Here is a 27,438-nt window from a genome sequence, read left to right as displayed (position 1 = left end):
TCTCCACTACCTGGAATGCTTACCTAACTTCTCAGAAGCAAAGCTGGTTGGGGTAGAATCCAGGAAACGAGTGTTCTTCCAGAACATACTCTCCCAAATGGGGGTCTTTCCGAAAAATTTAAAAATATGCAATAAGTTCATACGACAGTTACAAGTTATTAAAATGGACAAACAAGAGGAAACGGTTAGAGATCAAGATGAAGATCCCCAGATCAGGCAGCCGAGGAAGTCATCTCTGTTTTACTTCCCCACCAATCAATGGCGTAGGCCCCACCTCTGGAGGCACCGGCATCTCTAGTTCCTGCAAGTTCTATTAGACAATTCGGGTATTCAACCCTCTAGAAAGCTCTCCTGTTCCTCCTACCCGACTTGACTTGGTATCCTCTTCAAAGCTCCCAATGCCCTAGGATAAATTTTTTGCCTCAGACATGCCATTGCCCTTGTCTGAGGGTAAGGAACAGTGATTATTTATCATTATGGAGCCAGAGTCCAGCACCACGTCTAGCACGCGGTTGACATTTAATAGAATTTATAGAATAAAGGACTAAATAAATGACAAGGCCTTCTCAGAGTTTGCTTTTCCTTTCATTATCTTCTCCCAGACTCCGCCCCCACCTTCTCTAAGGTCCCGCCCCTTCCGCAGTGAAGCCCCGCCCCATCTCCGTCCCCGCCAGCTTAGGCTCCGCCCCTTTCTCTTAAAGTCCGCACAAGCCTACGCGAGTTTGGCGCCAACCGTGTTTTTTTTTTTAGCCCTCCCAAAGGCGGGAACTAGTTATGTGCGCCGGGACGTGCTTTACGTGTGGTCTGATTGGCCATGGGTGCTCAGTCCCGCCTCCGCGTCCTGACTGCGTACTGGCATTGGTGGAGATGCAAGGGAGACCTCGGTGTCCAGAGAGGATCCCCGGCTATCTTGGGCTAGGCAGGGCGGGTAAGTTGATTTGGGGGTCCGGTCGGCGCGGGGCTGTTCAGGAAGAGACTGAACGGCGTGGTAGTGCCCCGAGCGGAAGCCGGCGGTTTCCGGGGAGCCAGGGAGTCCAAGGGAGCCGCGGAGTCGGGGGAGGGGGGCGCACCTGATGTCCGCGGCCCGCAGGTAGCTGCGTTCCCGCCGCCCTCGGGTGTAGTTTCTGGGCTCGTATTTGCGTCTCTCTGTGGTCCCTCGAGAGTATCCAGGGGTGCTTGGGGCGAGCGCATGTAGGAACTGCTCTTCTGACTGCTCCTCCCGCCCCTCCCCCCCAAATCAATCTTGTCTTGGAATGTACTTAAAGCTTTCGGATGCGATTCTGGAGGAATGTGTCTTTCCTAAGTGTCAGGTCATCACTGATGTTTGTTTCCGAGACTGTAATACCCGGAGAAGTTATCTTGATCTCCACAACGCCTAGAACAGCGCCTGACACATAGTTGGCCCCAACTCAGATGTTAATGTAGAATTCGTAGAAGCTCGGGATTTGTGCTTCAGGGATCAAGTTGGCGTTGACTCTCATTCTTCCCAGTGTTTTCCAGATTCTTCCCTGGTCTTTTCGATTCTCCGCACCTACAGCTCCAAACATTTCCCCTTCCTCGGTGCCCCTCCCCCATCTCGCACAGTGCTTCTTTGATTGGAGTGGGACCGAGACCAGGGCAAGAATTCCCCAACCCCCACCCCAGTTATCTTCTAGCGTTTCTAACCATTTCACAAGAGGTGGCCCCCTTTCAAAGAAAAAAATTATACTTTTATCTCTAATGAATATTCTTGTCTTTAATGAAGAAGCTGGAATGTAATCCCAGATATCCCACTTATCAGCTGTTTGACCTTGGGGCAAGTTTCTTAATCTATAAAACGGGAAAAAGAATAGTATGTACTTTATGGGACTTTGGTGGGAAGATTTAAAATAATGTATTTGGAACATTTAAGATCCAGGCATATAGCGTTCAGTATATGTGGTGTTTGTTATTATTTTCCCTTTACATTTTCTTCAGGGATCTTGCTGTATTACATTTAGCCTTTCCCATGAGCCTTAAGATACACTCTCCTCCCCTGGTTTTTTCCCTACAAATGCTTATTTCAGTCTTTCTTTTTTTTTTAAGAAAATTTCCTTTAGACTGTCTTTTTAAAACATTGTCCTATCAAAAAAGGCTAGGTATTCCTTCTCTCATAAGCTTTGTCTTCACATCTGAATCCATTGGAATTGTTCCTAAAATGATTGAGTGACCTTGCAGCAATTTTCTTTCATCATCATGGTTCTCAACATGTAAAATTTTGCCTCTCCACTTTGCATAGGTGCAACACTCCTGTATCAGTAGTATCTTGCATTGTATATTGAAATCTTCATTTGGGGGAAGGTGAGAGCATGTGTGAATAAGCCCTCTTTCCGAGAGATTCTGATACATAATCCTTCCTCTTTTCCCTCCTCCTTTTTCCAGGAGAATCACTGGCCTTTGTGATTTCAAGAGAGTAATCTGATCTCTACAGATTATGTTTTGTCTTTTGTGCTACATATTCCAGTTTCCAGTTATCTATTAGACATCTTCACCTTGCCTGTCCTACAGATAATTCATCCTGTTTTCTTTGGTTCTACCAAAGCTAGGAACTTCACAGTTGTTGTTAATAAATTGGGAATTTGAGTAATTCAACAAATACTTTTTTTTTATTACCTACTGACTTGGAAAGCCCTGTGCTGAGAGCTGGGGATACACTGGTGAACAGACAGAACCAGTCCTGGTCTTCATGGAGCTTACAGTCCAGTGGGTGAGATGGACATTTCTTTAGGAATTCCCACAAAAATGTAATCATAAACTGAGAAGAGGCCATATAGAGAAAGGACACAGTGGTATAAGAATATAATAGAGAGGGCCTGACTTAGTGGAGAGGGAGGGTAGCCAGGGAAGCCTCAAACATTACTTAAGCCAAAATACCAGAGATGAGTTAAGTGACTTGGAGCATTGAGGAAAGAGCACTCCCTGCAGAGGCGCTGTGGTGGGAGGGAACCAATGGCGTGTTCAAGGAGCTGAAAGAACGTCGGTATGATCAAGAGTAAAGACTGCGGGGAAATGGGAAGAAGGACACAGACTAACTGGAATTGTAGGCAGAGGCCATGTCACTCTAGACTTTGTAAGCAAAATTGTGACAAAATTTGTTTTTTAATCTAAAATCAGCAGGAAGCACGGACGGGTTTTAAGCACAGGGGGGGAACATGATCAGATTTGCATTTTTTTTTAAAGGTTTTGTTTATTTGACATAAGCAGGTGGAGCAGCAGCAGTGGGAGAGGGAGAAGCAGTCTCTCCGACGAGCAGGGAGCCCGATGTGGGGCTCAATCCCAGGACTCTGGGATCATGACCTGAGCTGAAGGCAGACGCTTAACTGACTGAGCCACCCAGGTGTCCCCAGATTTGCATTTTGAAAAGACAGCTCAGGCTGTGGTTTTGAAGTGGTCAAGAGTGGACATTTGAATACACTTTCCATGAAATCTTTTTGATTCTTCGCAGAAATCTCAGATCTGCTTGTTTATTTCCACTGCTAATAACTTAATCACCCCTCTTTGTCTCCTGTACTGTTTTAATAGTCTGCTCTGTTTTTTGCTACTAATATTTTCTGTACTCTTCTTGCTGGAGTTAAATTCGTGAAATGCAAATTTGATCATGATATTCTCTTGCTTTAAAGACCTTCAGTGGTTTCTCCCATTTCGTACTGGAAAAGTCCAGGTAATTGTGTAATATATTGCCTGACTTTTCTAAAACCTTACTTCTCAAATTCTAATCTGTGGGTATTCACACCCAGACTTGTTTGTGAGCTCCTAGATATAGTGGGGAGATGGTATCAGGAATTGTGTTTGCAAACAGGAACCCATTTTGACTGAACCTTGGGATTTTGGAAACCTCAGGATAGTGAATGATGGGGCTAGAAAGTAGGCATCAGTGTATATTAAGGTAAGGTGTTTGGACTTTATTCAATAGACATTGGGAAGTAATGGAAAGTTTTTGAGCAGAAAGTGATATGAGCAGGATTGCTTCAGAAAAACTAACCCAGCAGTTGTGTGTAACATGTATTTGGAGAGAGGAGATAATTAGGTAACTGTAGTGGAGCCTGAAATAAAATTCAGATGGCAAGAATGAGGATAAATGGGAGACACATTGTGGGCTAGTATCAGTAGGCTATTAGGGAAATCGAGTGCTACTCAAAGAAGTAGAGATGTCAGGAGGTGACAGATGTTGATGGAAAGATGATCTCTTGGTTTTGGACTTGGTGAGTTTGGACTTAGAGGAATGTGTTTATTAGCTTTAGCATATTATTGCTGACTATTGGTTTGTATTTTAGTACCAACAGTTCCCAATTTTCAAGCATTCTGAGGTAGCAGCAGAGGAGTCTATAAATCTGATCTGGTACCCCTACTTTTTCTGGCAGTACTTATTCTTTATCCCCTACCCCCTTATGTTTGCTTATCAAGTGTTTAACCCAATGAAATAAATTTTGCTTTGCAGTTATAGTAAATAAGATATTGATGTCCCCGACTTCATTGCCTTAGGACAGCATTCAAATACATTTTTATAAGGACCCAATAGCATTTAGAGCTAGTTAGTTGTTATTGAAGTTGAAATAACTACAGCTCTGTGAAGTCCTTTCTGTAAGCTTTTTGTGGTAAACGAGACTGTAAGATAACAAATTTGCGTTAAGACACTAAGTTTGTGGTAAGTTGTTAGAGCAGCAATAAGAAACTAATATACTTGGGACGCCTGGGGGGCTCAGTTGGTTAAGCGTCTGCCTTCGGCTCAGGTCATGATCCCAGGGTCCTGGGATCTAGCCCTGCATCGGGCTCCCTGCTCTGTGGGGTGGGGGTGGGGGGGGCTGCTTCTCCCTCTGCCTGCTGCTCTCTCTGCTTATACTCTCTCTCAAATAAATAAAAATCTTAAAAAAAAAAACAACTAATATACTCAGTCACACTATGCATATTTTCTGTACTCAATAGCCACATGTGCTCAGTAGTTTTATTGGACAGCTCAGATATGCAGAAGAATTTTATCATTATAGAAAGTTCTGTTGGACAGCACGGTCTAATAAAGGTAGTTTTCTGGGTGCCTGGCTGGCTCAGTCAGTGGAGCATGCAGCTCTTGGTCTTGGAGGTTGTAAGTTCAAGCCCCATGATGGGTGTAGAGATTACTGAAAAGTAAAATTAAAAAAAAAAAAAAAAAAATAAGGTAGTTCTCAAAGTGTGGTCCTTAGACTAGCAGTGGAGATCCAGATTTTCAAATCTCACTCCAGACCTACGGAATCAGTAATTTTGGGGGGATGGACCCATCAGCCTTGTGTTCTAACTCTGTTAGGTGTTTCTGATGCGTGCTAAAGCCTAAGAACAACTTTAGAAAGCAAATGATTGCAATGGGTAGCTAAATGTAATGGTGTGTTCAGTGTATGTCAGTACAATAAGGGAATGAGGATTAACTGTGTCTCTAGAAAAGGGAGTTCTCTTTTATGGTAGCTGGGTTTGGGAAGAGGATGAGCAGTCCAGGTAAAGAGACAGAATGAGCAAGATACTGTGGAATTGAAGTACATGGCATAGTTCAGGAACTGCAAGTACAGACATTTCTGCTTTAATGTATGCATTTTTGAAAAACCTTCAGTTCTGTAACTCACTAAAACAGGGTTTATGGGAAAAACGGGTAGAATACACAAAACCTATCTACTCATGTTACTAATAAAAAATCTTAAAAAAAAATATTGGCATAGTTAACACATGTGAAATTCCTAATAAATATCTCAGTAAATACAGATTTTTTTTTTTTTAAAGATTTTATTTATTTGTCAGAGAGAGAGAGAGCACAAGCAGGGGGAGTGGGAGAGGGAGAAGGAGGCTTCCCGCTGAGCAGGGAGCCCGATGCGGGGCTCGATCCCAGGACGCTGGGATCATGACCTGAGCTGAAGGCAGACGCTTAACGACTGAGCCACCCAGGCACCCCTAGATTTTTTTCTTAAGAAAAAAGAAAGATGAAGGTAGATTGATAGAAGAAGGAAAAGGAAGAATTGAAGCTGTCGATTTGTGCAGACAAGAACAGGGACATAAATAAACATCACAGGTTGTAGATGTAAAGGCAGTTGCAAGTTTTGTGTGAAATACTGTGATGGCAGACTGAATGGCTTTGGCTCACTGCCTGGTGTTTGGGTCCCTCACCCGCCTGCTGCCTCCCAAAGATTGAGGAAAACCATGCTTACACCCTGCAAGACAAAGCCTGTTACTGTACTGAGACCAGAGGAAGAAGGGACTAATGGGCATCTAGGATAATGGCATCAGCTTAGGACTAGATTCCTTCAAGGCTTGCTGCATTTAGCTGCTATTACTTAACGGTTCAAAACTTGAACGATCTGGGAAGATCCCTGTCTGAACCAATATAATTTCTGCATTATGCTAAAATCGTTCTCTACTTCTCAGTAATGTGTGTGCTACCTTGCATTATAGAAACGTGGTGGTAGTACAGAATTTCTCATTTGGCTAAATGGGGCAGGTGAAGGGAGCAGTGTGAGATAGAAAAGTTGTGATATTTCTGGAAAGGCCTTGTTCTGTGCTAGGAAAGCTTAATTCAGTAATGTTTTGGGTAGCTCTTAAAGGTTTTTAACCTGGGAGTGAAACAGGTTAGACATCAACAGGATTTGGGCTTTAGTGTGGAAAGTGGTAGAAGGAGGGGCCCCTGGGTGGCTCAGTCAGTTAAGTGTCTGACTTGATTGCGGCTAAGGTCATGATCTCAGGGTTGTGAGATCAAGTCCAGTGTCGGGCTCTGTGCTGAGCGTGGAGTCTGCTTAAGATTTTCTCTCTCCCTCTCCTTCAGTCCCTTCCCCCGTGCTCTCAAAAATAAATAAATAAATCTTTAAAAAAAAAAAAGTGGTAGAAGGAAAAAGGTGTTGGTTGTATGGAAACTAGCTAGAAGTTTTTTTTTTTTAACTGTTATTGTTTTTTAAAGATGTTATTTATTTGAGAGAGAGAGACACAGAATACGAGTGGGGGGAGGGGCAGAGAGAGAGAGAGAGAGAGAGAAGCAGATTCCCTGCTGAGCAGGAAGCGATGCTGGGCTGATGCCAGCTGGGCTCTATGCCAGAACTCTGGGATCATGACCTGAGCCGAAGGCAGACGCTTAACCAACTGAGCCACCCAGGCGCCCCAGCTAGGATACTGTGTAATAATTTAAGTGAGAAATAATTATATCAGAAACTGGAATAACTGAGTGGAAAGGAGACATTAAATTTGAGAGATTTAAAAATAAAATCACTAAGGATTTGTGATTTTAAGTGTGGATATAAGAAAAGTAAGTGTTGATATGAGTCAAAGATAATGGAAGTTTGTAGCTTGAGAATGAGCTGAGGCAGGGGATGATTGTTTATATTTCCCATATCCAGGCATCTACCCTATTTGCTTTCTTCCATTATTATGTCTCATATTCTTTTCATTCTCACTGTCTCAATCTTGGGTTTTCTTATTATGTGGACTCTCATAGTAGTCTACTTTCCAGTTTCTTTTCCTATACTTTTGTCTTTCTAGTTCATTCCACACATTAATCTTACTATTTCATTTCTTTATACTAATGCTTCTAACTCAAAAACCTTCCGTACTCTGACCTTCTGAATGTTCAAGACCAGATTCCTTGGACATTTAGTATCTTCTGTTTGACTCTAATTATGACAGTCTTATCTTCCAATCCTCTTCTCATTTAGAATCTACATATCTCCACAGATACCTCCCACTCCTCCACTGATATGCAGGTCCTTCTTCTACAAAGCAAGTCATCAGCAATGTGTATGATTTTATTCTTCACACATCTTTGCCAACATTTGGGAGTGGATAGTGGCTACCAGGGGGCATGAGGAGTACTTCTAGGGTACTGATAATGATCTGTTTCTGAATCCGGGTGGCAGTTAGATGTGCTTAGGTTGTCAAGAATCATAGGACTGTATACTTATGATTGTGTTTTGTTCTTTATGTTATACTTCATAAAAAGCTTAACTCCCTTTCTGTCAAAACAAAAAATGTCCTAACTCTACTAGACCCTTTACAGTTCAATTTGAATTTTATGGTCAACTTCTTAAGTTTGACTGGAATTCCATTGAGTTTATAGATAAGGTTGGGGAACATTTCCAACTTTGATATTGAGTTTTCCTATATATGAATTATGTGTATTTATTATTATTTAAAAAAAATTTTTTTAAGATTTATTTATTTATGAGAGAGAGTGAGCATGAGAACTCACGAGTAGGAGCAGGAGGTGCAAGAGGGAGAGGAAGAGAGAATCCCAAGTAGGCTTCACCTCAAGCACAGAGCCTGATACAGGGCGTGATCCCATGATCCTGACATCATGACCTGAGTTGAAACCGAATTGGACACTCAACTGACTGGGCCACCCAGGCGTCCCTAAAGATTTTATTTTTAAATAATCCCTACACCCAACGTGGGGCTCGAACCTACAATCCCGAGATCAAGAGTCACATGCTCTACCAACTGAGCCAGACAGGTGCCCCTACCCTGATACATTATTAACTAAATCCATAGTTTATTCAGATTTTCTTCATTTTTACCTAATGTTTACCCTTTTTCTGTTCCAGGGTACCATATTATGTTTAGTTGTCACGTCTTAAGGCTGCTCTTGACTGTAACACTTTCCCACATTCTTTGTTTTTAATGTCCTTGGCAGTTTTGAGGAGAACTATTCAGGTGTATTGTAGATACTCTACTATTAGAATTTGTCTGATGTTTGTCTCATGATTAGTCTGAGGTTATGGGTTTTGGTGAAGTTCACAGGTAAAGTGCCATTTTCATCACATCATATGGAGAGTACATACTATCAACATGATTTATGACTGTTGATATTGACTTGATCATCTGACTGAAGTGTTTGTGGTCAGGTTTCCTCACTGTAAAGCCCTCTCTACACCCCATTTCGTACTCTACTCTTTGGAAGGAAGTCACTAATGCACATTTGATAGTGTGAAATTATGCCCTGCCTGCTCTATAAATAAATAACATAATTTATTTGGAATTCTGCATGGATAATTTGTCTCCTCTCCATTTACTAATTTATTGGTATCAGTATGGACTCATATATATTTATTTTATATTTTGGGTTATAATCTAATACTACTTTATTTATTTATTTATTTTTTTTAAAGATTTTATTTATTTATTTGACAGTGAGAGACACAGTGAGAGAGGGAACACAAGCAGAGGGAGTGGGAGAGGGAGAAGCAGGCTTCCCGCCGAGCAGGGAGCCTGACGTGGGGCTCGATCCCAGGACCCTGGGATCAGGACCTGAGCCGAAGGCAGACGCTTAACCATCTGAGCCACCCAGGCGCCCCTAATCTAATACTACTTTAATTTGTTGCTCAAATTGTTCCAGCTTTGGCTCTTGGCTCTTGGGAACTTTCAGTTGGTTCCAGTGCCCTTTTGACATACCTTTATAAATCTTTTTTTTTAAGCTTGAGGAAGATTTTTAAAAATTTTATTAATTAATTTTTAATTTTTATTTATTCATTTATTTTAAAAAATATTTTATTTATTCATTTAAGAGAGAGTAAGCATTAGTCGGAGACAGAGGCAGAGGCAGAGGGAGAAGCACTCCCCTCTGAGCAGGGAGCCCAATGTGGGGTGCAGTCCCAGGACTCCAAGATCATGACATGAGCCAAAGGCAGATGCTTAACTGACTGAGCCACCCAGGTACCCCTAATTAATTAATTTTTTAAAGGTTTATTTTTTTTTTAGTAACCTCTACACCCAGTGTTGGGCTCAAACTCACAACCCTGAGATCAAGAGTTGTATGCTCTACTGACTGAGCCAGCCAGGCACCCCTTTCATCAATTTTTTTTTTTTGTGTGTGTGCTAGAAGATGCTCTAATTTCATCTTGTGTATTTTCTGCTCTTGTTTTAAAATCAGCCATTTCTTCCAGGAGCCCTGGTCCATTTTAATGGAGAATAGTGTTAGAAGCCAAGATGTGAATACTTAGGTGTGCTTACGGCTATTGGGATGTTGTTTTTTAGGCCCTCTCAGCTGATAGAGCAAAGAAATATATGGGTGTCTGTTAACTAATGTGTGTGTGTATATATATACATATATATATCTATCAATTTTTTTTTTTAAGATTTTATTTATTTGTTTGACAGAGAGACACAGTGAAAGAGGAAACACAAGCAGGGGGAGTGAGAGAGGGAGAAGCAGGCTTCCCACTGAGCAGGAAGTCCGATGTGGGGCTCGATCCCAGGACCCTGGGATCATGACCTGAGCCAAAGGCAGACACTTAACGACTGAGCCACCCAGGTGCCCCAATATTTCTATATCTAGAAATATCATTATCTATATCATTATCTGCATTAAATTAAGTGTAGGTTCTTCCTGATGTCTTCAACTCTAATCCATTACCACAGGGATCATTCTAGCTTGTTCTCTTTTTTTCTGTAACCTCCCACTTCAGTAGTGAAAAATACAGTTCCTACCATCTATCATGCATTTATGTAAATTGTTCATTTCCAATATACATGTGTAATAGTATTAGAACTGTTAACATATAACCCCCTGGGAAGCAAATTACTAACCAGAGGACAGTACTAATGCTAATTGACTTTTTAATGTTATACCATTCTTGCATTTTTGGGGTAAAGCTCACTTGTCTGTAGTGTGTGTGTGTGATTTTTTTAAAGATTTTATTTATTTATTTATTTATTTGAGGGGGGTGCAGAGGGAGAGGGAGAGAGAATCTCAAGCAGACGCTGCTGAGCACAGAGCCCGCTGCGGGGCTTGATCTTACAACCCTGAGATCATGACCTGAGCTGAAATCAGGAACTTTTAACCGACTGAGTCACTCAGGTGCCCCTACAGATTTTATTTTTAAATAATCTCTACACCCAGTGTGGGGCTCAAACTTATAACCCTAAGATCAAGAGTCTCTTGCTCTTCTGACTGAGCCAGCCAGGCACCCCTTGTTTTTGTTTTTTGTTTAATGGCTTGCTGGATGCATTTGGCTAATTTTTTTAAAGGCTGTTTTTATGCACATAAGAAAATTGGCCTATAGTTTTCCTGTCTTGTAATTTTCCAACTTTGTCCTATTTTTTTTTTTTTTTTTTTTAAAGATTTTATTTATTTATTTGAGAGAGAGAATGAGACAGAGAGAGCATGAGAGGGTCAGAGGGAGAAGCAGACTCCCTGCCGAGCAGGGAGCCCGATGTGGGACTCGATCCCGGGACTCCAGGATCATGACCTGAGCCGAAGGCAGTCGCTCAACCAACTGAGCCACCCAGGCGCCCCAACTTTGTCCTATTTTTGCCCAGTTTTGATGTCTACACTGTCCTAACTTTATGAAATTACTTGTCTCTTAGCCTTTTTTTCCCTTTCTGCTGTCTGGAATATATTATGTTTTATCTGTTCTTTGAAGGTATTGTAGAGTTCACCTGTGAAACTGTCTGGGCTTGGTAGTTTCTTTATGAATAGATTAAGTGCTGTATCAAATTTTCTCATCATCCTAAATATGTCCATGTTTTCTGTTTCTTCTTGAGTCAGTTTTGGCCAGTTACATTTTTCTAAAAAACTGTCCATTTCATTGAGCTTTCTTTCATAGTATTTTTTTTTCTTTAAGTTTTCATTTAAATTCCAGTTAGTTAACATACAGTATAACATTAGTTTCAGATGTAGAGTCTAAGGATTCATCACGTACAACACCCAGTGCTCCTACAATAAGTGCCCTCCTTAATTCCCATCACCCATTTAACCCATCCTCCTTGCCCACTTCTCCTCCAGCAACCCCTAGTTTGTTCTCCATAGTTAAGAGCCTGTCTGGCTCTGCCTATCTCCTTTTCTCCCCACCGTGTTCATCTGTTTTGTTTCTTAAATTCCAAGTGAGTAAAATCATATGGTATTTGTCTTTCTCTGACTGATTTATTTTGCTTAGAGCTTTCTTTCAGTAATGTAATCTCTGCTATATATGAAGCTGTCACTCCTTTCTTATTCCTAATGTTTGTGTCTACTTTTTCTTGATTAGTTTGGCCCAGCATTTGCCTATTTAATTTGTCTTTTCAAAGAACTAGCGTTTATTTTTATTCATCTTTATAGTGCTTGTTGCTTTTTATTAATTTATGTTCTTTATGTGTTTCTTTCTTTGGGTTTACTTTGTTCTTTTTCTGACCTTTTTTTAAAACTACAATACACATTTATTGGACCTTTTTCTAACTTCTTGAGTTGGATGATGAACTCATTAATACTTTGTCTTCTTTTACTCTAAAAGTATTATTTTGATTGTATTCCACAAACTTTGCTATATGGTGTATTCATTGTGATTCAGTTCTATATTTCCCCATTTCTGTTAATATTTGTTCTTTGACCTATGCTTGCAAATTTCCAAAGGAGCTGGGAAATTTAAGAGTGCATTGTTAACTTCGAATTTTATTGTTTTTTATTTTTTAAGGTGGGCTCCCATGCCCACTGTGGGACTTGAACTCATCCTGAAATCAAGAATCGCGCGCTGCATAGACTGAGCCAGACAGGCATCCCTGAATTTTGTTGGTTTTGATAAAAGCACTTCTGTGATACTTGTTGAAAATTGCTCTGTCATGATATGTAGTCAATTCTTATAGATGTACCTGAACATAATATAAGTTCTCTGAATTGTTGCATGCAGGGATACGAAATCAGATCAGACCTGTAAGTTTTGTATTCAGACCTATATCTTTAATTAAATGCTTGATCAGCAGAGAAAAGTGTGTTAAAATCTCTATTATGACTGTTTTCTGTGTCAGATAGGGTCCAGTCAGGAGACAAAAACCACAAAAACCACACAGTAATTTGAAAAGAGAATTCTTACAATAAAGAATTATTATTATTATTATTGTTTTTAAAGTAGGCTCCATGCCCATTGTGGGGCTTGACCTCACGTCCCTGAGACCAAGAGTCACATGCTCTACTGACTGAACCAGCCAGGTGGCCCTAGAATAAAGAATTATTAACAGACAGTTGGAGTAACTGGAAATTGGTTGGTGAGAGTTAAAGATAACTCTAAAGAACATAGGAATAGAAGATGAGAAGAGTGGCCATCCTCTAGGGTTGAGATAGATCATCCAAGGAAAGGCTGTCTTCCCCCTCGTTGGAGGGTGCATGGCTGGGGCTAAGTGAATGGTAGAGAAGTTGCTAAGTGCCCTGCTGGTGACATTGCTTTGAATCTGGTAGAAAAGATGCATAGGGATGCTCCTGTATTCTGCTGGCTGTCAAGTGCTGTGGGATCCAAGAGTTGGGGAAGCTGCCCTCTCCATGAGCCTGGCAGTAGCAAGCTGGGTCCTACAGGAGTCCTTTGTAATAGAAACTCACTTACAGGAGGTGGGTGTGTAGAGAAATTGTGCCCTGTAGGAGCCTGGTGCTGGAGAGACTATCTGCTGCAGGAACTAGATGCCAGAGAAAGATGTTCTGCAGGAGCCTGGCTAGCCAGGCTCACTGAAACTAGGAGGAAAAACCTTCCTTGCCAGTGTCTCTTCAGCACTCTACTGAGAAGGTTTAACACTGAGCCAGTTACAAAGGCCTTATATTTACAAGGCCATTCTTCATTATCACAGAAGGGTGGATTTGAAATTGAGAGGCATGATAATTGCCACAGTTCCTTTAACTTTTTATGTGTACGTAGTGAGAAATTACATATATAATTTGACTACTTCATATTACTGTACATATTATTCTCAGAAATAATTTTGAAGAACTCTTAATGTAACAGATGATATGACTTAAGAAATGAGCAGTCACTTTCTTTTTTTTTTTTTTTAAAGATTTTATTTATTTATTTGAGAGAGAGAATGAGAGACAGAGAGCATGAGAGGGAGGAGGGTCAGAGGGAGAAGCAGACTCCCTGCCGAGCAGGGAGCCCGATGCGGGACTCGATCCCGGGACTCCAGGATCATGACCTGAGCCGAAGGCAGTTGCTTAACCAACTGAGCCACCCAGGCGCCCGAGCAGTCACTTTCTATTAAATTTATAAGTAACTAAAAACATACTTTCAGTGGTCAGGGACCTAGAGATTAAGGTGTGGACAATGTTTCCATAAGCAACTGTAGAAAAATTTAAGACCGGTGAGGGACAAAAGATCCAGGCTTTTTTAGTTCTCTTCTATTGATTTCTTAGTTTTAACTTAATAGGCCAAGTAGGTCTTTTTTTTTTTTTTTTTTTTTTAAGCAATACCTGCCAGGGTAAAAACGAAAACTGTGAAATGATATGCAGTGAAAACTTTGATCTATTTGGTCTCTGTTTAACTAAATCATTATCTCCATTCTGTAAAAAACCCATTGACTGATGTTCCCTCCTCCATATGACAGTTTACAGCTAGTAGTAGGTTACTGTTAGGAAGCCTTTGAGTTTCTGCTCCATCAGTAGAATTTTGCTTTACCCAGAGTCAGTTGTATTAGTTGCCAGATGTGATTATGCCATTTGTACCTTTTGTAATTACTGTACAGGCTATAGCAATTGATCAAATCAGCTAATTGGAAAAAATGTTGGAATGGGAAATGTGAGTAATGAATAAGAAAAGATGTATACTTAAATTTTATTTAAAGGAGTAACATAAATTGTATCTCTTGTGGTAGAACCATGACCTTTTCTTTGAGAATGAATCCACTGATTAGAGTTCTGACTTTTTTTTTTCTTTTTAAGTAAGCTCTATGCCCAACGTGAGGCTTGAACTCACGACCCTGAGATCAAAAGTCACATGCTTTACCTATTGAGCCAGGTGCCCCTGACTTCTTTTTTGCATAAACCACACTCATAAGACATTGCTTATGATTTCCATCACTTTTTTTTTGTTTTTTGTTTTTTTAAAGATTTTATTTATTTATTTGAGAGAGAATGAGAGACAGAGAGCACAAGAGGGAAGAGGGTCAGAGGGAGAAGCAGACCCCCTGCTGAGCAGGGAGCCCGATGTGGGACTCGATCCCGGGACTCCAGGATCATGACCTGAGCCGAAGGCAGTCGCTTAACCAACTGAGCCACCCAGGCGCCCCTCCATCACTTTTTTTAAAAATTAAAAGGGAGTTAAGATACTTGTGAATTAGCATAGGTACAGACTAGATTTTCTCTTCCAGTATTTTGGATTATCTCTACCTCACTTGATTTGACAGGCAATTGTGTATCTTACTTACTCACCTTGAGTCTTTTCAGAGCATTCAGCTTAGATTACACTGGAAAAGAACTTCCTTTGGCAATGTAATCCTTCATAATACTATTACTTAGAAAAATAAGGAAACTGGCATAATTGGATTTGGTAGTAAATGTAACCTGACTGTTGATAAAGAGTATATCTTGGTGGGAGCAGAAATGTACAGGTGCAGGTATCCTTAATGACCCTCAGTAGCCACAGTTCATTGACCATAGGCACCATTCAGCAAATTTTACTGGCAGAATGGAGAATGTCAGATAAGTCAGATTTTTTTTTTTAACTGTTTTGGATTCTTTTGTTGCTTCCATTCTTGCCACTATAAACAGCACTGCATTGAATATTCCTTTACGTACGTTTTGTAACCATGTGCTTGTTATCTGTAGAACACATTACTGGATATGCTTGTTGGGTCAAAGATTATTTGCATTTAAAAATGTGGTAGCTATTGTCAGATTGCCTCCATAGAGCTTGTACCAGTATACACTTGGGTGATGTATGAGAATACCTCTTTTCCTCACATCTTTTCTCACATCTCACTGTACCAGGCCTAGTATAGTATTAAATTCTTTGCTCTTTACCTGTCTTACTCTCTTACTGGTGAAAACATGTATGTCTGGAGTTCCCAAGACCAACCCTAGGTTGGATGATTTGCTAAGAGGACTCACAGAACTCACCACATGGTTGTACTTACTTAGTATGATAGTTGGTTTATTTTTGTATAAAAGTTAATTTGTATTTTGGTCTATTTTATAAAATTAGCATCATTTACTTTGTGGCATGATTTAACTATAATAAGCAAGTTTAAGGTTTTGGAAAATGTTAGGCACTTTCTTTAAAGTGATGATAGAGAGTGAATTTATTCATTGTGTCCAAATTTGGAAGTTGCTTTTTAACTTAAAGCTAGGTTTACTCTCTGTATTGTGAGGTTGATTTTAAGTGGAAAATCTTTATATTTAATACTTTAGATGGCGACTGTCAAAAGGAAATAGGATCATGGCAGCAGATGATGACAATGGTGATGGAACAAGTTTATTTGATGTCTTTTCTGGTAAGAGCTCATTTTAACTGTCTTTATAAATTTATTTAATTATAAAATAATTTATTTTCATTGATACCACTCATTAACTTTTTCCTCTCACACATAAGTGAATTAATACAATAAAGTGCCTGGCAAATAGGAACTGCTTAGTAAATGTGAACTTTCTTATTGTATGCTTTCAGGTCTCTTAAATTTAATGAAATTAACAACTTTGCCAGTATAAGTGATAATGATATTTATTGTCATGTCCAAAGAAATACGAAGTAGGTATTTGTTACTCCCAAGTTGCATACATTTTTTGTATAATTCATGTGTATTTCTTAAGAAAAAGTTAGGTTTTTAATTTTTATTTATTTTAAATTTTTTTTTAAAATTTTTTTTAAAGATTTTATTTATTTGACAGAGACAGACAGACAGCTAGAGAGGGAACACAAGCAGGGGGAGTGGGAGAGGGAGCAGCAGGCTCCTGGCTGAGCAAGGAGCCCGATGTGGGGCTTGATCCCAGGACCCCAGGACCATGACCCGAGCCGAAGGCAGACGCTTAACGACTGAGCCACCCAGGCGCCCCGAAAAAGTTAGGTTTTTTAATATAACAACAGCATAATTATCAATTTCAGTAAATTTAACATTGATACAATACTTTTATTTAATCTGCTGTTTTTATTCCTCTTTTATCAGTTAACCCCCAAATTTTCTTTATTATTGTGATTGGAATTTAATCTGTCATTTTAATACTTTATTTTAGTTTTTCTCACAGTTTTCTTTCTGATTTTCTTGCCTTCTTTCAAATGTTAATATATTTTAGAATTCCATTCTTTTTTTTTTTAAGATTTTTTTTTTAAGATTTTATTTATTTGTTTATTTATTTGAGAGAGAGAGAGAGAGAGAAAGAGTGAGAGACAGCATGAGAGGGGAGAGGATCAGAGGGAGAAGCAGGCTCCCTGCTGAGCTAGGAGCCTGTTGTAGGACTTGATCCCAGGACTCCGGGATCATGACCTGAGCCGAAGGTAGTTACTTAACCAACTGAGCCACCCAGGTGCCCCTTGGAATTCCATTCTAATTTATATATTAGCTTTATGGACTACACCTCTGCATTATTTTTTAGTGGTTGCTCAAGAGATTGCAGTATACTTCTTTAACATGTTGTAATCTGCTTCCTAGTATTGTACCTTTTCACCTAAGATGTAGAATCTTGTATATATCGTTGTCTTTAACCTCCATTCATCCTTTTATGTTAACGATGTCATAAACCTCATGAAACAAAGCTGTAATTTTTACTTTATTTTTTTTTATAAAGATTTTATTTATTTACTTGACAGAGAGATATAGCGAGAGCAGGAACACAAGCAGGGGGAGTGGGAGGGGGAGCAGCAGGCTTCCCGTGGAGCAGGGAGCCCGATGTGGGGCTCTATCCCAGGACCCCGGGATCATGACCTGAGCCGAAGGCAGACGCTTAATGACTGAGCCACCCAGGTGCCCCTGTAATTTTTACTTTAAACCATTCTATGTATCTTCAAAAAAATTAAGAAGAATTAAAAGAAATTAAGAAAAATTAGTCTTTTGTATTTACTCAATTATTTATCATTTCTAGTCCTTCTAGTATCCTTTAGTATTCTTCTAGAATAATTTTTCCTCCCCATTCTGTCTTTTCTTCTGGGACTCCAGATATATAGTATGTGAGAACTTTTGACATTATCCTATAGGTTACTAAGACTTTTATTGTTGTTTATTCATTTGTTTGATTTTGTTTTAAATCTTTTTCTCTCTGTTCTTCAGATTGGGTAATTTTTATTGATCTGTCTTCAAGTTCACTGGCTCTACTGTCAGGCACATTCAGTGAATTTTTTAAAAGTAGAAATTGTAGTTTTCAGTTTTAGGATTTTCATTCTTTGTTGTTTTTTTTTAGCTTATTATTTTTTTTTTTAGTAATCTCTATACCCAGTGTGGGGCTCGAACTTATGACCCTGAGATCAAGAGTTGCACGCTCCTCCGACTGAGCCAGCCAGGTGCCCCACATTCTTTGTTTTAATGATTTATATTTCTCTGACAAGATTTGCTATGTAGTAATTTTGGATTGCATTCTGGACACTGATTTCTGTTATGTTCTGGAAACATTGGATTATGCTATATTGCTCTGAAGAATGTTGTTTTTACTGTTCAGCAAGTATTTAACTTGGCTGAACTTAAACTTCTGTCTTACTTGTGGTGGATAGCAGCTGAAAACTCTTCAGATATTTTAACTTTAGCTGGACGTTTTGGAGTTCTAACCTTTACTTATGTACTTTAGGGGTCACTTGGAGATTTGGGCACAATTTGGGGAATTCTCTCTGTGGCTTTCTGGATTTTCTTTCTTAGTTTCTAGTTGCTATTACCACTCCCAAATTCTTTGTCTTGTGCTTCAAGGTATTAGGACTAGAGGTTTCCATCTGAGTTTTTACTGCCCATTGTTGGCTGCAAGTAGGGCCTAACCTTCTACAAAAAATTTGTAATAAAAGGAGGATAGGGAATGCATATAAGACTGTTTTCTTTTTCAGGTATTGTCTTCCCTTCAGTTTTTGCCTGCTTTGGGTTGCTTTTTACTTTTTTAGATCGCCCTTTTTTTTTTTCTTCAAATTGAGGTATAATTATACATAAAACTTTCTATTAGTTTAGGTGTTTGACATAATGACTCGGTATTTGTATATAATGGGAAATGATCACTGCAATAATAGTCTAATGGTAGAGCATTTGACTGTAGATAGCTTTTAATAGTTTGCTTGGAGTTTATAGTTGTTAACAGCAGGAGGATTGGTCTCATAGAACTACTCTGCTATTATTGGACTTGGAACCTTCTCAAAAGTTTTTTTGAAAGTGAGTTTTTAAGCTTAAATCTTAGATACTGAGTCATAAATCTGTGTACTGAGATCTTTCTGTTTATAAGGAAGTATAAAAACTTATAAACAATGGTCTTTTTTGGTATACGGCTAATAAAGTCTCCTTTTCCTGTTTCTTCAGAGTAGGAATAGAAAAACTTCACTAAGTGCATAAAATCAGTTTTAAAGAGTCTTTCATTTTCTTGCAGCTTCTCCTCTTAAAAATAATGATGAAGGTTCTTTGGACATATATGCTGGGTTGGACAGTGCTGTTTCTGGTATGTAAATTCTAAAATAAAAGAGTTTTATTTTATTTGGTCAGTCCATTGGAAGTATTTTGTTGTTACCAGTTCTCGGAGTAATGCATAGTTCCTGAACAATTTGACCATTCTTGAAATGATTTTATTTTCTTGACTAAAGTTTGATCAGTAAAACAAACTAGCACTCAGGTTTTCTATCATCTACGTCTCAGATTTAACTGGACCTTGAGCAAATATATTTTGTACCATTAAGATGCAGCTGTTGGTATCTATACATATGTTACTACTCATACTGTCACAGCTTACATGATATTAGAACTTTTGAAAAGGGTAGTTGCTATAAATGTTTTCAGATGTATCAGTAAGAGTGTGATATGCAGAGAGATGAATGACCTAACCAAATTAGAAACCTTTTCCATAATCAAATATCTCAAAGCTTTGAGCAGATATGATCCTCACATCTGATTTGTTGACATAAGCATTTTAGGTAAATTGGTTTTCCAGCCAGTCAGTATAGATTTGGATGAAATGCAGATGGAGAAATGTATCGCCCTTTGAGTTGAAGTAGACACAACATCAAAAAATTTAGCACATATATTTTCTTTTTTTCCCAGCTTTATTGAGATATAGTTGACATTTAACATTGTATAAGTTTAAGGTATGTAAGTATTGATTTGATACAGATATATGTTGCGGAATGATTACCACTTTAGCCTAAGCGAACACCTGCATCAATCCTGTCACATAATTATCATCTCTTTTTTGTGGTGAGAACATTTAAGATCTATTCTCTTAGCAACTTTTAAGTATGTAATACAGTATGATTAACTATAATCACTGTGCTGTATTTTAGATCCCCAGAACTTACTCATCTTATAGCTGGAAGTTTATACTCTTTGATCAACATCTCTTCTTCCCCAACCCCCCACCCCAGCCCCTGGTAACCACCATTCTAGTCTCTCTTTCTATGTATTTGGCATTTTTAGATTTCACATGGAAGTTGATATCGTACCATATTTGTCTTTCTCTGATTTATTTCATTTAGCATAATGTCCTCAAGGTCCATCCATGTTGTTGCAAATGGCAGGATGTCCTTCTTCCTCATGGCTGAATGATATTCCATTGGGTGTGTGTATATGTAGACACACACACACACACACACACACACACACGTATATGTACACCACATCACCTTTAACCTTCCATTAATGAACACTTAGGTTCTTTCCATACCTTGGCTATTGTGATTAATGCTCCAGTGAACATGGGTGTGCAATCTCTTTGAGATCCTGTTTTTATATCCTTTGGATAAATATCCAGAGGTGGGATTGCTGAATCATATCATGGTTCTATTTTTAAGTTTTTGAGGAACCTCCACAGTGTTTTCCATAGTACTGCACCAGTTTATATTCCTGCCAACTGTGCACAAGGGTTCCATTTTCTCCATGGCTTTGCCAACACTTGTCTTGTGGTTGTTGTTGTTTTTTTTAAGGGGAGGTCTCTGATACAAACAGCAACCTTTACTGGACGTTTACGTGCTAAGTGGGGCAAGTGCTTTTTATTTTTTATTTATTCATTTATTTTATTGAAGTATACTTGACATATAGACTTATATTAGTTTCAAGTATACAACATAGTGATTTGACAGTTCTATACCTTAGAGGCAGTGGTCATGGTAAGTGTAGTTACCATTTGTCACTATACAAAGTTATTAAAATACTATTTTTATCTCTTTTAACCTTTTTATTTCTTGTCTTTTTGATGGTAGCCATTCTAACAGGTGTAAAGCAATATCTCATTGTGGTTTTGATTTGCATTTCCGTGGTAATTAGTCATGTGGAGCACATTTTCGTGTTCCTGTTGGCCATTTGTCTGTCTTTGGAAAAATGTCTGTTCAGTTTCTCTGCCCATTTTTCCATCAGGTTTTTTTTTTTTTTGGCTATTGAGTGGTATGAGTTCTTTATATGTTTTGGATATTAACCTCCTTTCAGATACGTACTTTGCAAATATTGTCTCCCATTCTGTGAGTTGCGTTTTCATTTTGTTGATGGTTTCCTTTGCTGTGCTGAAGCTTATTTTTATTAATTAATTAATTAATTTTGGGGGGAGAGAGAAAGAGAGAACATGAGCAGCATAGGGAGAGGGCTTGATCACACAACCCTGAGATTATGACCTGACCCAAAATCAAGAGTTGGACACTTAATCGATTGAGCCACCCAGGCACCCCTGTGCTGAAGATTTTTAATTTGATGTAGTCCTACTTGTGTATTTTTGCTTTTGTTTCCCTTGCTTTTGGTGTCAGATTCAGAAAATCTTTGCCAAGACTAATACCTAGAAGCTTACCCTTGTTTTTTTTTTTTTTCCTGAGAGTTTATAGTTTTGGGTCTCACATTTAAGTCTTTAATCCATTTTGAGTTGATTTTTGTATATGGAGTAAGTTGGGGTTCAGTTTTCCTAACACCATTTATTGAAAGAGCTTATCCATTCCACATTGTATATTATTGGCTCCTCTGTCGTAAATTAATTGACCATATATGTTTTTGGGCTCTCTCTTCTGTTTCACTGATATGTGTGTCTGTTTTTATGCCAGTAGCATACAGTTTTGATTACTATAGCTTTGCATTTTAGTTTGAAATCAGGAGATGTGGTGCCTCCAGCTTTGGTCTCTTTTTCAAGATAGCTTTGTCTATTTGCTGTCTTTTGTGGTTTCATATGAATTGTAGGATTGTTGTTTCTATTTCTGTGAAAAATGACATTGGAATTTTGATAGGATTCAATCAGAAAGTACATGTTTTAATTTAAGAGCTTTTTGTTTGTTTGTTTTAGACAATGCTTCCAAATTGTGTGTGCCATCCCGAAATTGTTTGGATTTATATGAAGAAATCCTGACTGAAGAAGGAACTGCAAAGGAGGCAACATATAATGATGTATGGTTTGTCAGAATTAAGGAGTTATTTTACCTTTTGTAGCTTCTGAAGTTCAGACATCAGCTTACTATTAAACATTCTGTGTTTAAGATGTAGCTCTTAGTCTAAAAGAATATTTAAGTTAGTCTCTGCCTTCAGATCTGCTTTTTAAAACAATTTTTTCTGAATGCTTGTCTAAATTTAGTTATAATTTTGCTTGATTAAATTTAAGTGTCTGAATATATAAAACCTCAGTAGGCAATCAGTATGATAAAACATTTTATCTTTTCATGATTTGTACTAAGTTTTAAAATGTCCCAAGACTTAATTCAGACAAATTTCTTTCTACCTTGAATTTTAAGGTCTGGATTGAATGTGAAACTAAACAGAGTAAGTTTTGGTTGGGACAATTTTTAGAACTAGTAATTTTACTAAATATCTGTTGGTAGAAATAGACCTTGTCTCTCCTTCATAGTGGATTGATTTTCTAAATTTTAAAATATTCTGAAGTGTCACTTAAGCTAAGAAAATAATTTAGAACGATGCTTAAGTTAATCTTTTTATATCTTACAGTTGCAAGTAGAATATGGTAAATGTCAGCTGCAAATGAAAGAGCTGATGAAAAAGTTTAAGGAAATACAGACACAGGTAGGATTACAGTGAATGGTTTTGCCTTTTTGTTTTTACTGCCAGTCAGTGAAAGAGAAACTGTACTGAGGCCCTAGGGCCTTTTGCCTTATTTGTAAGTCAAAATGTAATAAATTGTTTTTGTTAGAAATTAAGATGCTAAAGTGTTGGCAGTTTATGAGGAAACTCTTTTTTTAGTGTTAAATGAAATAGCAAATCTGGCAAAATGTGCATTATTTCCTGTGTCAAGGAAATTGATATAAGAAAATGGATTGATTTGTTAAATGACATTGACATAAAGATCTGTTAGACTAATTAACAGTTAAATAATAGAAAATTAGTGGAGATGATATCAGTTGGTTTAAAAGAGAATGGTTTTTTTTTTTTTTTAAGATTTTGTTTATTTGTGAGAGAGAGAATGAGAGACAGAGAGCATGAGAGGGAGGAGGGTCAGAGGGAGAAGCAGACTCCCTGCTGAGCAGGGAGCCCGATGTGGGACTCGATCCCGGGACTCCAGGATCATGACCTGAGCCGAAGGCAGTCGCTTAACCAACTGAGCCACCCAGGCGCCCTAAAAGAGAATGGTTTGAGGAGCAAAGATTTAGAATGGCTGTTGGGGGAAAATGATGCCTTCACAATTTTTGTAAGAGTGACTTTTTTTGTGAGCATGCTACAGAATACAGGATGTCATGTCTTGTTCTGATTTTTATTTTATTTTTTTTGTAAAGTTGTTTCTCTCTGTTTCCCTTTCCCCCAAAGAACCAGTTAATACTAATAAATTCATTCTTTGTTCATCTGAGAATTAGTACATTGTTGCAAGTTAAACCTAAGATGTTAAATATAAAGTTTTATTTTTATTTTCAATTTTCAAGACAATGACCCAGGCAGAACTTTCTTCTTGTCTTTTTATTGAAGTTTTTTGTTTGTTTTTTTTAAAGATTTTATTTATTTATTTGCCAGAGAGAGAGCACAAGCAGGGGGAGGGCCAGGCCGAGGGAGAAGCAGGATCCCCGCTTAGCAGGGAGCCCGATGTGGGACTTGATCCCAGGACCCTGGGATCACGACCTGAGCCGAAAGCAGACACCCAACCGACTGAGCCACCCAGGCGTCCCTTTGTTGAACTTTTTATTGCCTTTTCATTTTGATCCCTGTTTTAAGTAGTTTCACTTGAACTGGCCTTGCTCTGGTGCCAATCATCTTTGAATCTCTGCTGTAAATGAGCATAATAGTTCTTCTCATAGGACTTTTTTGAGAATTACACAAGATAAAAAGTGTGATGCCTGGCATGTAGTTAGAGCATTCAGTAATCATTAGCTGTATTATGTAAGTTTAATAATCCTATAGACATATACTTTATTTCTGTATGTACTTTAAATATATTTTATGGTGTTTAGAATTTCAGCTTAAAAAATGAAAACCAATCTCTTAAGAAGAATATTTCAGCACTTATCAAAACCGCTAGAGTGGAAATAAATCGCAAAGATGAAGAAATAAATAATCTTCACCAAAGGTACAATTGAAGGGTGTGGATCTGTTTATAAATCACATGGGTGTTGATATGTGGAATATGTTAAACTTTTGAGTGGAAAGATAGGAAAATGGTGCATTTTAGTAAAGTTCTCTCTGTCTTTAAAATTTTGGTTGGGGCAGTATTCCCCAGGGAATTTCTTATCTCTCTCTCTCTCTCTCTCTCTCTCTCTCTCTCTCTCCTTGCCTTCCACAGCCAGACCTCCAAAGCAGTTATCTAAACTTGCTGTCTTCATTTTCTGTTTGTATTCACACTTGACTACATTTCACACTGATTTCTGCCTCCACTGGTACACCAAAACAGCTGTCATTTTGGTCAACGGTGACTGCCATTAAGTCCATCAAATAGTTTTGACTTCTGATTTTAACTTGCCCTCACACACTATTTGACATACTTGCCCTTCTTTTCTTGAAATAGACTCTCGCTTTGGCTTTCATGATTCTTAGTTTTCTTCCTAACTTGAGGTTTATTCTTCCATACTTTGCTAGGTTGGAGTTCTTCAAAGCTTAAACCTATGTTTTTTCCTTTCTCTATCAGTATTTTTGTATGAGGTAGTCTCACTCATATGAGGTCAGTTCAATTTATATGGAGATAACTACTTCACATCTGTACAGTTTTCAAAATTACCTCATCCAAAATGGAATTTATGATCAAATCTCTTCCATGTTTCCCAGCTCAGTGGATTCTCCATCATTTATTCAGCTGGTGCAAGCCAGAGACCTAGGTGTAGAATGGCCATTTAGTTTATTGCCCACACCAGGACCCTTTTGAGAGCAGAAGCGAGTGCTATTAATAACTGCAGTGAGATTACTTGGCAAACTGGGCCACATAATCACTGTGCCTAGAAGTCATTGACACTTACCTCTCTAATCACCCCTCAGATCTAAATTCATTACCATGTCCTGTTGATTTTTATGTCTTCATAATCTCTCAAATTATTCATTTCTCTCCATTTCTACCATCGTTGTTACCTATCAACTCTCACTGATCAGTAGTCTTTGTGCTGGTATCTCTGCATCCATTCTTGCTCTTTCCAGCCTCTGGTTTGTCTCTTCTTAGTATTAAAGCCACAGACAGGACACTTTTTATTTTTTATTTTTTAAAATTTATTTTATTTTATTTTTTAGAGAGGGAAAGAGGATGGGAGGGCGGGGCGAAGGGAGAGGAAGAGAATCTTAAGCATGCTTCCTGCTGGGTGCGGAGCCTGACGTGGGGCTCAGTCTCACAATCCTGAGATGATGACCTGAGCTGAAATTAAGAGTCAGATGCTTAACCTACTGAGCCACCCAGGTGCCCCCAGACAGGACATTTTTTAAAGCACGAGTCTGAACATCTCACTATCATAGAGTTACCCCACTCTTCACAATATGGTCCTAAACTGCTTTTCAGGCCTTGCCTTCAGCATTTACCTTTGTCCTAGGTGTCATAGCTCTGGTATGTCTCTGGCATTCTTTTGGTTCCTTGAATGTATCATGAGCTCTGCCTTTGCATAGACTGTTTCCACTGCCTGGAAGGCTCCTCTCCACCTGCTAAAAACCAACTCATCTTCGGGTCTCAGCATAAACATCCTTTTCACAGGGGTATTAGTTTATTATCCCTGACTAGGTCAGATTTCTCTTTTGTGGCTTCATGTATATTTAAGAGTTTTTAAAATGATTAATGGGATTACTTGTTTAGTATCGTTTTCTTATCTCCATGTTATCTCTGTGTTACATGCTCTCTGGGCTAGAACTATCTTTTTGTTTTTTATTTTATTTTATTATGTTATGTTAATCACCATACATTACATCCTTAGTTTTTGATGTAGTGTTCCATGATTCATTGTTTGCATATAACACCCAGTGCGCCATTTAATATGTGCCGTCTTTAATACCCATCACCAGGCTAACCCATCCCCCCACCCCCCTCCCCTCTAGAACCCTCAGTTTGTTTCTCAGAGTCCACAGTCTCTCACGGTTCGTCTCCCCCTCCGATTTCCCTCCCTAAATTTTTCCCTTCCTTACTATCTTTTCTTTTTTTTTTTTTAACATATAATGTATTATTTGTTTCAGAGGTACAGGTCTGTTTAGTATCTATCTTTTCACTGAACTATAAGCTTCATGGAGTAGGGACCATGTCTGTGGATCTTCACCATTTTATCAAGCACCTGGCTCAGAGTCTAGCACATGGCAGACAGTCAATAAATGATTGATGAGTGAGAGAAGGTAATCTTAAGTGTGGACTGTATGGCATCATAAAGCACTTTAGGCCTCTTGAAAATGAAGGTGGCTGTGTGTGTTTACTAACCTAAATCACATCAGTCCAACTAGTATAAGATTGCTTCCTGAGTTATTGGGGAAATTTTATACATATTTGAATCTTTTACAGGAGGGGTGTGATGTTTGAACAGGGTGGAAAGAGAAACTGGGTGAATAAATGAGAGTTGTGTCATTAGATTGATTGATGTGGTTATACATTATCTAATAAATATTCTGCCAAATATTTTCACTTTTTAATTGTGACCTATATTTGGTATTCTAATGGTAAGTGTTTACCATTTGGTTGAAACCTCATGTTTAATAGAAAAAATATAATGTGAAAATTTAAGAGTATAAATTTTGGAAAGTATATTATGTGAAGGTTTATTTTAAAAGAAAACTTTTCTTTAAAAAGTTTATTTAAGTAATTTCTATACCCAACGTGGGGCTCAAATTCATGACCACGAGATCAAGAGTCTCATGTTCTTCTGACTGAGCCAGCTGGGTATCCCTTAAAATAAAACTTTTGATAGCATTTTATCTAGTAAGGAGCTATACTAAATATGTATTACAAGCTCTGTGGGTTAGAGCTATCTTTTAGGAGCTTACAGTTTAATAGTTTATAGGTTTGATAAGTATGACATACATTACACATATGTCCTTTGTCGAATATGAGTTCTTCGTTGGGTAAATTTATTGTGAACATCTGCCATTCTGTGGCTTGTCTATCACTCTTTATTGTGTCTTGTGAGGAATAGAAGTTTTTAATTTAATTTAATTAATTATTTTTTTGGTGGGCAGCAAAGCAAGATTTATGGAGTGATAGCGAAGTGATAATACAAAGCTCCCGAGGAGGGAGGAGAC

At 38.5% G+C, this 27,438-nt stretch overlaps 1 protein-coding gene across 5 annotated transcripts in view; it reads left to right on the top strand.

The window, feature by feature from the left end:
- Positions 1-847: 847 nt before the first annotated feature.
- Positions 848-27,438, top strand: part of CASP8AP2 (caspase 8 associated protein 2) — a 54,019-nt gene continuing 27,428 nt past the window's right edge. For 4 of the 5 annotated variants that reach the window (XR_004300163.1, XM_032409269.1, XM_032409272.1 and 1 more), the window contains exons 1-6: positions 848-928; positions 16,091-16,173; positions 19,226-19,294; positions 22,103-22,203; positions 22,756-22,830; positions 24,204-24,319. Coding sequence is in view for 4 of the 5 variants with exons in the window: in XM_032409269.1 (XP_032265160.1) it covers positions 16,119-16,173; positions 19,226-19,294; positions 22,103-22,203; positions 22,756-22,830; positions 24,204-24,319 (416 nt within the window). In the remaining variant the exon portion in view is untranslated. The other variant, XM_032409273.1, reaches the window with a different exon arrangement.

This window comes from Phoca vitulina, unplaced genomic scaffold (assembly GCF_004348235.1).
Source record: "Phoca vitulina isolate PV1807 unplaced genomic scaffold, GSC_HSeal_1.0 scaffold11, whole genome shotgun sequence".
Classification (NCBI taxonomy): Eukaryota; Metazoa; Chordata; class Mammalia; order Carnivora; family Phocidae; genus Phoca; species Phoca vitulina.
Note: the sequence above shows the minus strand (reverse complement) of the source record. Positions and strands in the feature narration are given on the sequence as shown.